We start from the raw sequence: 13607 nt of genomic DNA, 5'->3' as shown, positions 1-13607 counted from the left end.
TGGTCTTGCTTGCACTTGGAACACAGCAGGATTACTTGAGTGCAAACTGTCAGCTTGGAGCTAACATCTGGAGTGTGAACACTGGCTAGGAGGGCTGCCCAGCTGCAATAAACCCCGGTATCAGGTACAGTAAAAGGACAGGACTTCATGAAAGCACAGAGGCTGTTCCTGTTCATGCTGGCTGTGTGTCTCTGTAAGGCTGGGGCAGGAATCCTGCTTCTTGGAGGGAGCAGCGTATGCTGCAAGAGAGAGGCTAAAAGAATGTGCATGGTGCTGGGCACTAGAACTTGGGAGTGCTGATTTGGCTCTGTCACTGGTTTGCTGTGTGGCCAAACCCTGCAACTCTCTTAGGCTCCCCAGCTCTAACATGGGGTTAATACCTCACAGTTGTGGGGATTAGCTGGTAGTTTTACTATTTGGCAGAGTTTACTGTGAGACTGCTCTGAAATTGCTGTCCAGCATAGCGAACTATACTAGGAATGTGTCATTCCGCTACTACTAATTTAATCAACTGATAAAAGACACACGTACACCTTGGCTCCACACACAGCCAGCGTGGCTGAGGACTGGCTGAATGTAGAGCTGAATGCAAGTAGGAACTTCCAAGGAAACATTTTGCCCCTGAACTGTATGGAGTTGCAAACTTCCACGGAAAAATATTTCCTGAAAATCTTCATATATTTTCCCAAGGCTCCATCTTCTTTACCGTTAGGATTTTACACTCTTGCTGATTTCCCCTCTTCCACAATCCAAAAACCTTCAGTGTTGATTAAAATATAGCAGTACTCATATTGGGTCCATGTTCTGCACTGAGAGCTCCATTTGTCTTCTGAAAGCTGCGAGGGTGTAAGCCAGGGCTGAATTTGGCCAATGGTTTGGAGGCTTAGGCTAGCGTGTTCAAAGGTGTCTAGGGACTTTGGGCACTGGAATGGAACCAGGCATGCGCTTTCCTGAGGAGGCTTTGCCAAGCTAATCCTTAAATCAGCACTTCTCAGATTTTGTTGTTTGCTTTTTGTCCAGCTTCTGCTTGTGATTGGAACTTGTCCTTATTTGCAGACTCCAATCACTCTTCCCAAGATCCTTCCACAGGTTCTTTTAATTAAAAGGAAGCTTTTCTGCTGGAGAGTTACCAGTGTGTATCTGATCTCAGCCTTCATCTACTACACAGCTGAGAATCCAGCACAACAGAGGAAGGAGGCAGAATCATTTCCTGGGCTATCATGCTGTTTGCATGCAGCATGCCGTTTGTTGGGAGGATGAGGGGGACTGGCAGGCAATTTTCAAATTTCTTAAAAGGACAATCCATAAATGTACTGATAGCTGGCAACACAGCTGAGACATGGTGTCATAGTATAATTCCTCAATCTGAACCTTAGAGTTCAAATATGAGGTACTAGCATAAACTCCTCTAAGCTTAATTACCAGCTTAGATCTGATAGGCTGCCACCAACCAGGAATTTCAGTGCCTGGTACACTTGGGTCCCCCAAAACTTCCCTGTGGGACCCCAAGACTCAGATGCCCTGAGTCTCCTAACAAAGGGAAATAAACCATTCCCCCCACCTCTCTCCCACCCAGAATTTCCTCTCTGGGCTAACCTGAGAGTTACTGATGCAACCTCTTTACATCACAATACCAAGAAGCATGTCACTCTCTTCCCAAAGAGACAAACCCAAGGCAAGGAAACAAAAAGATTCTATCTCTCTTCCCCCTTAGCTTCTTCCCGCCCCCGGGACACTAGGAGAGTTAAACACAGAGAGCAGTTTTTCCCTCCCCCTGTTTTTCCTTCTCTCACCATTTTCTGGTGGGTCAACTAGAAAAAAAAAATCAACAGGTTTTAAAAAGCAAAACTTTTAAAAAAAAGAAAGAAAGAATAGAATAATAGTTCTCTATAATTAGATGGTAAGATACAGGGTTTTCAACTTATAGAAAATGAATAAACAATGAAAAGGATAAACAGCCTTATCCAAAACAATACAATTTAAAGTACTTAATAGCCAAATACAATAAAGACTCACCAGCCAGATACACAGATGCAATACAGCAAAACATTTAAGAAGACTATACTTTGCTACCTTTGTACTTTCAACTGTGGTATCACAGAAGATTTAGAAGGACTGGACAATAGATCCTCTCGTTGCTGAGAGAGCAAAGTAACAGACAAAACCCAGACCAAGAAACACCCACAAATTCCCTCCCTTAATGCTTTGAAAATGCCAGAGTTTCGCTCAGACTTGAGTCCTTCTTCAGGTGTTTGGTTCCCTTTGTTAAGCCTTTACAGGTAAAAGAAACATTAACCTTTAGCTATCTGTTTATGACACATGGCTGCAATCAGATTTTACTTGGGGTAATGCAAATATACCTTGGTTTCGAAATCCGAAGAGTGAAGGAAAGTTCTGTGAACCCCAGCCTGCAACCCATCTGCACCCTAAATTCTACTCTAGTAAAGGCAGAGAGCCATTAGCTTAGTGTCGCTATTTTAGTTTAATGTTTCTCACATAAACTCAGACTGGTACATTATATTGGTCTGTTGCATATGAGCCCAAGAAACTTTTATTTGTTCATTCTTGGCTCACTATGATTTGGGGTGAAAAAAACATTAAAATGGCAATGTAAACCATATGGAACCTCTAGGTTGGAGCACTTGGCTAAGGTAAAAGCCAATAGCTTTTGATTTCCTTCTGCTTCTCTTTCCTATATTTGACTATGATTGAGTTAACCAGAGTCAGTTAACGTGTTTTTAAACATGACTGCCCCTGTGCCAAGTCACATTCAACATAGGATTTGTTAGTAAACCTTCTGATGTGGGGCTTTTCCCCAGCATGGACAAGACCAAAGTTTTCAGAAAAGTGACTAGCAATTTGGGGGCGCTCAATGTGAGATGCCTTAGAGGGACTTGATTCCAGAAATGGCCAGGCACCCACCTTCTGCAAACCAGATCTCAAGTTGGACATTGGGGGGAGGGATAGCTCAGCTAAACCCAGGGTTGTAAGTTCAATCCTTGAGGGGGCCATTTAGGGAAGTGGGGTAAAAATGTGCCTGGGGATTGGTCCTGCTTTGAGCAGGGGGTTGGGCTAGATGACCTCCTGAGGTCCCTTCCAACCTTGATATTCTATGATCCCTAAATCACTAGTTGCTCACTATCTTGGCTGAGATGCTCATCAGTGGCTGCCTGGAACCCAGACCCACAACAGGAAGGTAACAGTTTTTCACCTTAAACAAAAATAGTCACCTAGTATATGAATGAGGGAGGTATCTGCCTGTGACCCACTTGCTTTCAAAGAGCTTGGCAGGGAAAAGGGAGCTTTTGGACATATTTAGCATGTTTCTTCCTCTAGATACCAAGCAAGGAAGCTGTTGCAGCAGCAGCAGCATTACTTGCATGATGTGGATTGCATTTTTTCTTCACTACATTTTATCTTGCCCAGGCTGGTTTTCACAGAACCATTTTGGTGGATTCAGACCCAGCCTGTATTCTGAGACTTCTGGGGCAAATACCCTACAGTGTCTCGCAGTGCTGCATAGGGAGGAAGGTTTGGCTAACTTCCATATGTGAGGCACTGCATTGTGGGACGGCGTTATGAGCAGCAGCTGAACTGCCACAGCTATGATGCTTGGGGAAGCGAGGGGATGAGGGGGAAAATGTGTTTCACCTATTCGGATAGAAATGTTTGAAGATTGCAACAGTTCAGTGACCTTCAGCTAGAGCCTTCTCCATAGGTGTTGGAGCCAAATGGCAAATCCATTGCTTGTAGAACACCTGAGACAGCTGATGTGTGGGAGCATGAGGCATTGCATACTCAAGGTATTTGAACCAATCATTTGTAACATTTAATAACTTACTGTAGAAGGCACCAGTAGTTACAACAGGATTCAGAGCCCTGGGGCTAAAGTGGTGCTCCTGAGACACAGCTGAGGCTGCTTATGCCCTGTCTGTGTCATGCCCAGCCTGCAATGCCCACTTTATACAAGAGACTCCCAGATCTCCCACCTCTAATTACCTTCTGAGTTTGGGACTCTTTGCACTTACTGCACAGTTTGTTTGACGTGCTATGAAAAACAAGCCCTTTTGCATTATCTCTGGGCAAGTTTCTTTGTGAAGTTGACATGACCAAGAAAGATAGATATGTATTGTCTTGGCATGGGGGTCCCAAAGCAGCACTCCGCATGTCGTGGCTTAGGCATTGAACTGGTGTCAGAAGACCTTGGTTCTATTCCCAGTTCTGCCACAAACTTACTGTGAGCAAGTCACACCATTGCTCTGTGCCTCAGTTTCCCGTGTGTAAAATAGGGATAATATTTAGTGTTGGGATGCTAATCTCGCTTTCTTAAATAACAGTTATATCTTCTTAAATGTAAATTCTATATCAGGTGTTTTAAAAGCACTAATAACAAATACATTTTATGATAAATGATTTAACACTTTACAAAAGAAATCTTAAACTTAAGATCAAATATACGTCCCCTAACTTATTAAATATCTCTGACGATGACCTCTGAGCCAAACTATAATATGACTACTATTGTCACAAACCATGGAAAGTGTTACAGAATGCCCAGCAACCCCACCCAGACATGGAACGAGGCACTTAATTGTCCCTAAAGCTACTCCATCTCTCTTCCTGCTTCACTTCAGAGCTTCTTCCTAAAATCTTTCCCAGCTTCTCCTGACTGGCTTCTTGATAAGCAATTGAAGAAAGCTCACACATCCTTGTAAGGCATGCATGTGTTCACTTAAACCACTCTGATACAAAAGGTAACAATTTCTTTGTCCAGTATCTCAATCTAAGTTCTCGCTGCTAGCAATGCTGTTCTTATAGATTCCCCTTGATATTTTTAAATAAAACTCCTACATTTATTTAAAACAAAATGCATTAGGTAAGTCATGTACCTAGTGAATAACTGCCTAGCAAGGTAGCAAAATACATTTATAATGTACCACAGCAGAACGGGAAGGGAAGGAAGCAGCTCCCCACTAGAGCACTCCTGTACCTCTACCATCAGGACCAGAAAGGGAGGCAACCTGTATCTCTCCAGGCATGAGGCCCCACACATTGTGAGGCCTGGTCTGCTGCCTCCTGTGGGAGGGAGCTTTGGCCCATTCACACTACACTCACATCTTGCTGACTTGTTTCTAAACAGCAGAAGGTGCTGGTGGTATGAAGGATCAAGATGCAACGGAAAAAGATCAAAGCAGATGATCATGCCAACCTGATGGGTGAAGACCAAAATGCCAAAGGGCCTTATTATGGTAGTCTGAGCCAGGCTTCTATTGAAATCTCGGAGGTAGGCATATAAAATCTACTGTGGATGGATATTTAGAGCTGTGAGGGGGAAGGGTGGATTAATCTGCACCCATCACCTCCTGCCACAGGGGGGATGACTAGGGGCCTTTCTGAGAGCACAGATCCTGTTCCTGTTAAAGAGGTGGGGGGGCAGACAACACCAGGGATGCCTGAATCCAAAGGAAAGATGAAGGAGAGGGTGTTCAGGGAGATCAGCTGCTCCAAACAATGGACAAGCTTGCATACAGAGCCACCCACTTCCAAACGGTGAGGCTGGGTGGCCGTTGTTCATGGGCCCTGTCTCCTGGCAGTCACTAAATGCACTAAGATTGGTTTGCAAACAGCAGTTCCCACTATATGCACATGATTTATTTCATATTACCATGGCAGTGACATATGCTCACTGTAGGAGCGCAGCTCTGTCGCCCATTGCCTTTCATCAGATGAGAACTTAGATAAGTCTTAGCTAGCACCCCGGTGAGGTCACACTCGCTTCTGGAATCCTGGTGGGGATTGCATGACACCAGCAGCACCTTCACTTCCTTTTGCTAGTTTCTGTCAGAATTCGACAGGGCTGTTGCAGATACAAGCACAAGACTCTTATGAGTTAATGCTTTTTTCTAGCTGAGTAAACCAAGTCAAGCAACCCACGTCACGCAGAGCACTGCAAACGTCTTCAGCGATGGACACACCAGGATAGGTGAGGGCACAGCGCAGGGAGAAGTGCTGATCTATGGGGAGGTGGTTTTGAGGTTGGTGGCCTTTGTATTTATTTATTTTAAAGAAGGAAACCTGTAAATAAGGGGTGAAGTCCCCAGTCCTGCTCTCAACACTGTGTACGCCCTTGGGTTGGGATGTGCCTGCCAGTCCTTGTGGATAGGGCAGAACTGAATGGGTTCTGCTGGTTGCAGTAGTTCTGTTGGGCATATCTGGAGTCTACTAGGCCCCTGTCTAGCTTGACTATCCCGGTTTGTCTTGGGACCCTTCCTGTAGCTACATGTGGTAAACTCATTCCATAAAGGGCGGGGCTTTTAGTTTTATAATCCCCAGCCTGCTCCTCCCTGCATGTGCCCCTTTCTGCAGGCTGCTCATCTTACTCCACCAAGGACTTAGCTCTGTGACAAGAATCAGCTGGGCACCGGGCAGGAGTGGATGGAGAAGCAGATGAAGCATGAGATGTGCGGTTCCCAAGAGCTTTGCCCCCATGTGCCTTGCAGTGTCCATCTGTCTGTGATGTGGACACAAGCTGTCTCTTCTTGTCCCAGACTTCGTCCTGGTGTGGGAAGCAGATCCCCAGGAACAGGAGGGACAGAATGAAGAAACCACTGCTGAGAGCGAGGTGCCCCGGTGGAGAAGAGCTGTCGATGTCCGCAAGACTTGGCGGAAGAAGTTTCTGAACAAGCTCCAGGCTGCCGGGATCTGTATAGAAAAGGTAGCTGGATCCTTTCTGGTGCCCAGGCAGGCTTCTTCCCTGTGTATCAGCACACTAGCCTGGCTCTGCAGGGCCACCCTGTCCTGGGGGGAAGAGTTGCTTTGTTCATTGGATCTTGGTCTTCCCCTCTCTGCTCAGTAATCCTGTCTGGACAGTGTAGGACCACCCTCTCCAGAAAGGGGAGCTCATTGTCCACCTTGGCTTGGTCCTGGCTTCTCTTGGTGGGGAAAGGAAAGCAAAGGGCAAGCTGGCTGGGCAGTCTGAGGAGGAGACTGGAAGTGCAGCCATCTGTCAGCAATATAGGCAGCCTGCCAGCATGTGGTGATAAATTGAACGTTTTTCCCCTACTGGAGCCAGGACACATGGTCAGTCCACTCTGCATCGCTCACCCAGCAGAGAAAACCTGGTTCATGTAGAAACAAGGCCCAGCATGTGAGAGCTAAATTATGGGCGTGGTCCCCTTGAGCACAGGAGGAGGGCAAAGGTGCCTTTCTGTTGTCATGTTAGATACCATCACCATAGTATCTGCGCACCTTCCAGCAGAGCATTAAGTGACACGAATGACCAATGTCTGTAAATCACCTTCCTGCTTCCCTTATCTTGAACCTGGTCAGGGGCCCATAAAAACCCCAGCATAGCCTAGCCTGCCTGCACCTGCCACACCATTTATCTGTCATTAGGGATAACAGATGATGCCTCTTCAGGAAGCTCTCCCTCCCCTTTCCACCGCCAGAGTACCACAAAATGGGTGGAGCCTGGGGCCAGAACTTTACCCTGTTCCAAAATGGCCCCCTCCCCAGTGAATGGGCCAGGGCAGCAGTGGGCACTTCAGCCTGCTGGGAATGAGGCAGGGCTGCGGTGGGTGGCTAAGGAATCATCTGCTGATCTTTTATTGGAGTAATAATGACCTTGTGCCACAAGGTGAGTGTGTCTAACCTACTCCGGTCATCTAGTGATTCTCCTGGCAGGCCCAGGAGGGGAGCTCTTTGGTCTCACACTGGCTGGCCTGCTGGGAGATGCACTGTCTTGGAGATGAGTGATGGGAGGTGTCTGCCAACAGGAGCACGGCTTGCTCTGTGTGATCTGGGAGCTGCATATGGCAAGTACTGCAAAGGAAAACCCCTGGCAGTGAGTCTCCAAGCCCAGGTCAACTGATTTGGGCTCACGCTACAGGGCTAAAAATAGCAGTGTAGATGTTCCGACTCTGGCTGGAGCCTCAGGCTCTGAGACACACAGTTCGGGGCCCTGGGCTCCAGCCTGACCAGGAACATCTACACTGATATTTTTAGCCGCATCGTGTGAGCCTGAGCTCTGGATTTTTCTTTGCAGTGTAGATATCCCCCTAGCTAGAGGCTTAGTAACAGCATAGCTAGGGTGAGCTCTGCATGGCTGGCCCCTTGCTGCTATGAATGGACATAGAAGCCTCAATTTCAAGGTATCCTTGTTGATTCACCCCAGCTGAGGATCCAGCCTATAATGCCAGGCCTGAGTACAACAGGTGGCTAATTCCATCTTTCCCTCTTCTCTCCCAGCACATGGTCCAGGATGAGAAGAAGGTGGTGCACTATGTGCTGCTGAACGCCCCCTGGAGTGTGCTGTGTTATTACGCAGAGGATCTCCGGCTGAGGCTTCCCCTGCAGGTGAAGGTCTTTCTGAGACTCATCCTCTTCCCTCTAGGGCCCAGTTCACCCCTGCAGGAGCTGAGGAACTCCCAGTTGCCAGGGTGAAGCCATCCCACTGCTCCCATGTGCCACAGGGGGCAGAGTTGGGAGGCGGGGATGGCTGATGGTTGCACACTCTGGGCTGGGCAGTGACACGACATGGAGCCGGATTAGGGTGACCAGATGAGATGAAGAAAATATCGGGACATGTGGTGGGGGGGAGGATCCGTTGGTGGAGCAAAAAAACCCCAAAAAGCAGCCAAGTGCTGCCAGCGGAGCAAGAGATCAGTCGAGGCGCCGGACAACCACCTAAATGTTGGGGCGGTCCCGATTTTATCGCCCTCCTGTTTTCAGAGGCCTCAATCCTGTGGGCTTTGCTCAGCAAAACTGTCCTGGACGTCAGCAGGGGGGCTCCTGTGCAGGACCCGGAGGAGCTTCCTTATCTCTTCAGTGCTTCCCCACTCACCCTCTTTCACATGCCAGTGCTCCCAGCCTCTCGCACTGTTGTGCATGCAACTGGGGCACTTGTCTCTTCCCCCGCCCTCCTCTGTCGCCAGAAACTGACTCGGCATCATGCTGCTGCTGTTGTCCTCCTCCTGAGCATTTTTCTCTTGCTTGTGCCCAGGCCCTGCCGAATCAGGCTTCAAACTGGTCTGACAGAGTGGCGAAGCAGCTGGGTGTGCCCAGCCTGCTGCATGAGGAGGTTCCCAATCTGCCCCTGGACTACTACACTTGTCACTTCAAAGTGAACAAGTTAGCATGGTAAGAGCCCCGGGAGCCTGTGGCACGAATTCAGTCCTGCTTCCTTGTGCTGATCACCTTTCCTCTTCCTGCTGTCTCCCTGAGGGCAAGGGCTATGGCACAGGCAGTTACCAAAGCAGCTCTGAGAGGAGACCTCTTCTCCCTGTCCAACAGGCCTGCAGGGCACCCACAGGGAAGCTTGTTACGCCACCTGCTGGAGTGCTCATCCAGGCAGCTGCCTGTCTGCCTTCCCCTTTCTGCCTGTGCACGTTATCTGCCTATCCCCTTTCTGCCTGTGCCCGAGGGCCACATCACGGTTGCAAAACTGTATGGACGGCTGAGTAGGGCAGGCTCCCCAAACAGCCGGGTAGGGAAGCATCCCCAAACAGCCTGGTCCCTGCCCCCTATCCGGCCCCCTTCCACTTGCCGCCCAGAGCCAGACGCGCTGCCGCGCTGCCCTGCAGGAGCACGCAGCCCTGCCGCCCAGAGCACTGCCCATAAGGTGGCGTAGCTGCAGGGGAGGGAGAAGACCAGGGGAGGGGCTGGGAGCATGCTGGTGTCAGTGTCCCTGAGACCCCTAGCGCACTGCCAAAGCTATCCGAGCAATAAAAGGATAAGAATTAAATACCATCACTTGGCCGGGCACAAGGTAGCTATAGGGAGGAAGAGCCATGTGTGCGCAAAAGGCAGGGGTGGGGTGGGTGCGTTGATGATCAGCAGAGCAAGAGTGCTGTGAGAGGACTATCCTGGGAGAGTGATTCTATAGGCCGCCCCTCTGAGCTGAAGCCAAGGAGGTGACCTGCCAGTTGGAACTGCCTCTGCAAGTGCCTTCTCTTTGCAGCTGGGCTGGCAAGGGCAGGGAGGTGCCATCCTCAGCTGGATGGGTGAGGTGCTGGGCTGTACCTGTGGCAAAATGGGATGGGGAAGTGGATGGCTGTGGGCTCAGGGAGAGGAAGCAGGATGGCTTGTCCTCTGGGTTGCACTTTGGAGAGCATGTTCCCATCATGGTTCTGGTGTGTGTGATTGCAGGTTCCTAGGGAGCAATGAGCAAGACACCTTCTTCAGCAGCACACAGCGGCACAGGATAGTGAGTAGCCAGCCCAGGGGTCTTCTGGGGAGGGAGAGGTCCCGCAGGACCTGGGGCTGAGATGGGCCCTTCCTCCTTGGCTTCTGGTTCAATTCTTTATCATCCTAATTCATTGCTTTTTGTGTCAGCCCAGCTGGGAAGGGCTTGAGTGTTCTGGCCAGGGTAGAAAGGGCCACGCAGGGGGAAGGCTTTGAGTGCAGCAAGTTTGGGCCCCTGGTGAGGCTTGGGTTTGGGCTAGGAGGAGAGATGGGTGTCGTGGAGAAGGCCCCACTTGAATCTGGAGGGTGCAGGGCTTCCAGGGAGGCATGGGCTTAGGTTGGGGGCAGGTATGGTGGCCTCTAGGGAGGTTGATATTTAAGCAGAGGGAAGGTTGAGTTTAGGGGGTAGCTTGAGTAACGAGTGGGCTTGTGACCCTCGCTGTTTAGGTGGTAGGCACATCCCATCAGCCTAAAGAAAGAGGGTCACTTACTCCTGTGAAAAGTGAGTGTGAAATGTTACCAGATCAGATGTCTCTGCTTTGTTGCCCAGGTGTGAATGGCTGCAGTGTGCAAAGTAGTGGGGAATCAGCTATCTATTTTTATTTTAGGGACTTACAGGGCCCCCCTCTTCATTGGATCTGAGCACCTCACAATCTTTAAAGCTTATGAGGCAAGGCAGAGCTATTATCCCCATTTACAAGTGGGGAACTGAAGCACAGAGAGGCTAGGTGACGTGCCCAAGTTTACACACACACTCTGTGGCAGAGCGGGACCAGGTCACACAAGTCCTAGACTACTGCCCTAATTACTGGACCATCCTGCCTCTGTCAGCTCCTGCAAGTCTCTCAGTCACTGAACATACTGGTCATGTCCTGCCAGAGTGTGAGGCAATAAAACACGGTTACTCACCTTTGTAACTGTTGTTCTTCAAGATGTGTTGCTCATATCCATTCCAGTAGGTGTATGCGCCACGCGTGCACGTTCGTTGGAGGAACTATATTTACGCCTAGCAACCTCGCGGGCCGACAGGTCGCCCCTAGAGTGGCGCCGCCATGGCGGGTGATATATACCCTGCCGGCCTGCCCGCTCCTCAGTTCTTCTTGCCGGCTCTCCGACAGTGGGGAAGGAGGGCGGGTGTGGAATGGATATGAGCAACACATCTCGAAGAAAACAGATTACAAAGGTGAGTAAACCGTGTTTTCTTCTTCGAGTGCTTGCTCATATCCATTCCTAGGTGATTCCGCACCTTACCTAGGCGGTGGGTCGGAGTGAGAGGTCACAGTGCGTAACACAGCAGGGCCGAAGGCCGCATCATCCTGGACTGCTGAGCGAGGCATAATGGTAGCAAAGGTGTGCAGGAGGACCAGGTCGCTAACCCTAGCAGACTCTTGGATGGGTACTCGTGCGAGGAACGCCGTCGATGAAGCCTGGGCTCTGGTAGAGTGCGCCGTTACTACTGCCCGGAGGGAGATGGGCCAGGTCGTAACAGGTCCGTATACAGGAAGTCACCATGAGGAATCCTCTGAGAGGAGACTGGTAACCCCTCTAACTTGCTCAACGACGGCGACAAAGAGCTGGGTGGACTTACAGAATGGTTTGGTTCGCTCTATATAAAAGGCGAGCGCTCTGCGCATGTCTAAGGAGTGTAACTGTTGCTCCTTGCGAGACAAGTGCGGTTTCGGGAAGAAGACAGGTAGGAATATGTCTGGTTGACATGAAAGGCTGAGATGACCTTGGGAGAAATGGGGGTGCGGCTCATTGCACGCTGGTCCCGATGAAACCGTAACGGGGATTAGACGTAGGGCGCGCAGCTCTGATACGCGCCGAGCGGAAGTGATCGCCACCAAGGAATGCGTCTTCCAGGACAGTAGAGGAGGGAACACGTAGCCAGCGGCTCAAACGGGGGAGACATGAGATGGAGCAACACCAGGTTGAGATCCAGGAGGGGCGTGGGTGCGAAACACAAGAGGACCACGAGCGATGGGGGTAAAGGCGCTCCAGCCCTGGAGGAATCTAGACACCATTGGGTGCGAGAAGACCGAGCGGCCGTCACTCCCTGGTGGAAGGTGGAGATGGCCGCTAAGATGAACCGCGGAGAGAGGACAGTGCCAAGGCCTTGTTCCTTGAGCGACCAAGGTATCTAAACCACTGGGATAGAAATCATCGGTGGATGGAAGACGCTTCCGCCGTCACTAGCACGTAAAACGTTTCATTTGGCTACGTATGTCGCCTTGTAGATGGTTTTCTACTTACCAGAAGTACCATGCCTCACTGGGGAAAGCAGATGTAACTCGGACCGGTTAGCCACTCAGGAGCCACGTAGAGAGAGTGCAGCGACTGGAGGTCGGATGACAGAGGCGACAGTGGTCCTGCGTGATCAGGTCCAGGTGAAGAGGCAGGGGAACCGGTCGACTAACGACAGGTCCAGCAGTAGAGAGGTATACCAAATGCTGACGGGCCCTGCAGAGCGATCAGATCAAGCGGCCCTGTCCCTGTGCGCCTTACAGAAAGGACCTTGTGGACTAACGGAACGGGGGAACGCATAGAAGAGATGCTTGCCAGGAATTAGAAAGGCTTCTGCCTTGAGTCGGCTCGGGCGCCCTGGAAAGAGCAGAACATCGGGCACTTCCTGTTCCTGCGTGTTGCAAAGAGGTCCATGTGGGATGCCCCACCGTCGAAGAGAGCAAGGGCGACGTCCGGCGAAGGGACCATTCGTGGAGCTGAAGACGAGGCTGAGACGGTCCACCAGGGCATTTCGAGCCCGGGCAAGTAGGAAGCGATCAGGTGACCGAGTGGGCTATGCAAAAGTCCAACAGTATCATTGCTTCCTGACAAAGAAGAGGAGATTTCGTTCCGCCTTGCTTGTTCACGTAGTATATCGCCGTTGTGTTGTCGATAAAGACTGAAACACAGCGCCCTGGATCTGACGATGGAAGCGCGAGACAAGCCAGGCGGACTGCTCTCAACTCCGCGATGTTGATATGGAGGGCAAGCTCGGGAGGAGACACGAGCCCTGGGTCCTGAGGGTGCCCTAGGTGAGCCCCCACCCCAAGTCTGATGATCCGTCATCAGGAGACAGCGAGGCTGGGGCTGATGAAATGGAAGCCCCGCACATACGACGGACTGATCATGGCCACCATTGGAGAGAGAGGAGGACACTTGGGGAATCGTGACCACCGGTGTCCAACGGGCCTGGCCGGACGGAGCTGAAGGATGAGCCAGAATTGCAGGGCCGGAGGCAGAGTCGGGCGTGCGCTGTGACGAAAAGTGCAGGCTGCCATGTGCCCCAACAGCTCAGGCAAGTGCGCAGGAGGTCAGAGGTGCTGACTGTAGTCTGCGGATGATGGCTGACCGCGTATGGAACCGTGCCGAAGAAGGACCGCCCCTAGCTACAGGTTAGAAGTGCTAAGAAGCGCTCGGCAATA

At 50.6% G+C, this 13607-nt stretch overlaps 2 protein-coding genes across 3 annotated transcripts in view; both read left to right on the top strand.

The window, feature by feature from the left end:
* The window catches only part of PPP1R7 (protein phosphatase 1 regulatory subunit 7), a 39077-nt gene extending 33864 nt beyond the window's left edge, over positions 1-5213 (top strand). The window contains exon 10 of the mRNA XM_032781470.2: positions 5141-5213. Within this exon, the coding sequence (XP_032637361.1) occupies positions 5141-5161 (21 nt within the window). The 3' untranslated portion in view covers positions 5162-5213. The remainder of the gene's footprint in view (positions 1-5140) is intronic.
* ANO7 (anoctamin 7) overlaps positions 5171-13607 on the top strand; it is a 32718-nt gene continuing 24281 nt past the window's right edge. For both annotated transcript variants that reach the window (XM_075068648.1, XM_032781466.2), the window contains exons 1-6: positions 5171-5284; positions 5908-5983; positions 6549-6715; positions 8248-8355; positions 9002-9138; positions 10147-10204. In XM_075068648.1, the coding sequence (XP_074924749.1) occupies positions 5171-5284; positions 5908-5983; positions 6549-6715; positions 8248-8355; positions 9002-9138; positions 10147-10204 (660 nt within the window). The remainder of the gene's footprint in view (positions 5285-5907; positions 5984-6548; positions 6716-8247; positions 8356-9001; positions 9139-10146; positions 10205-13607) is intronic.

This window comes from Chelonoidis abingdonii, chromosome 8 (assembly GCF_003597395.2).
Source record: "Chelonoidis abingdonii isolate Lonesome George chromosome 8, CheloAbing_2.0, whole genome shotgun sequence".
Classification (NCBI taxonomy): domain Eukaryota; kingdom Metazoa; phylum Chordata; order Testudines; family Testudinidae; genus Chelonoidis; species Chelonoidis abingdonii.
Note: the sequence above shows the minus strand (reverse complement) of the source record. Positions and strands in the feature narration are given on the sequence as shown.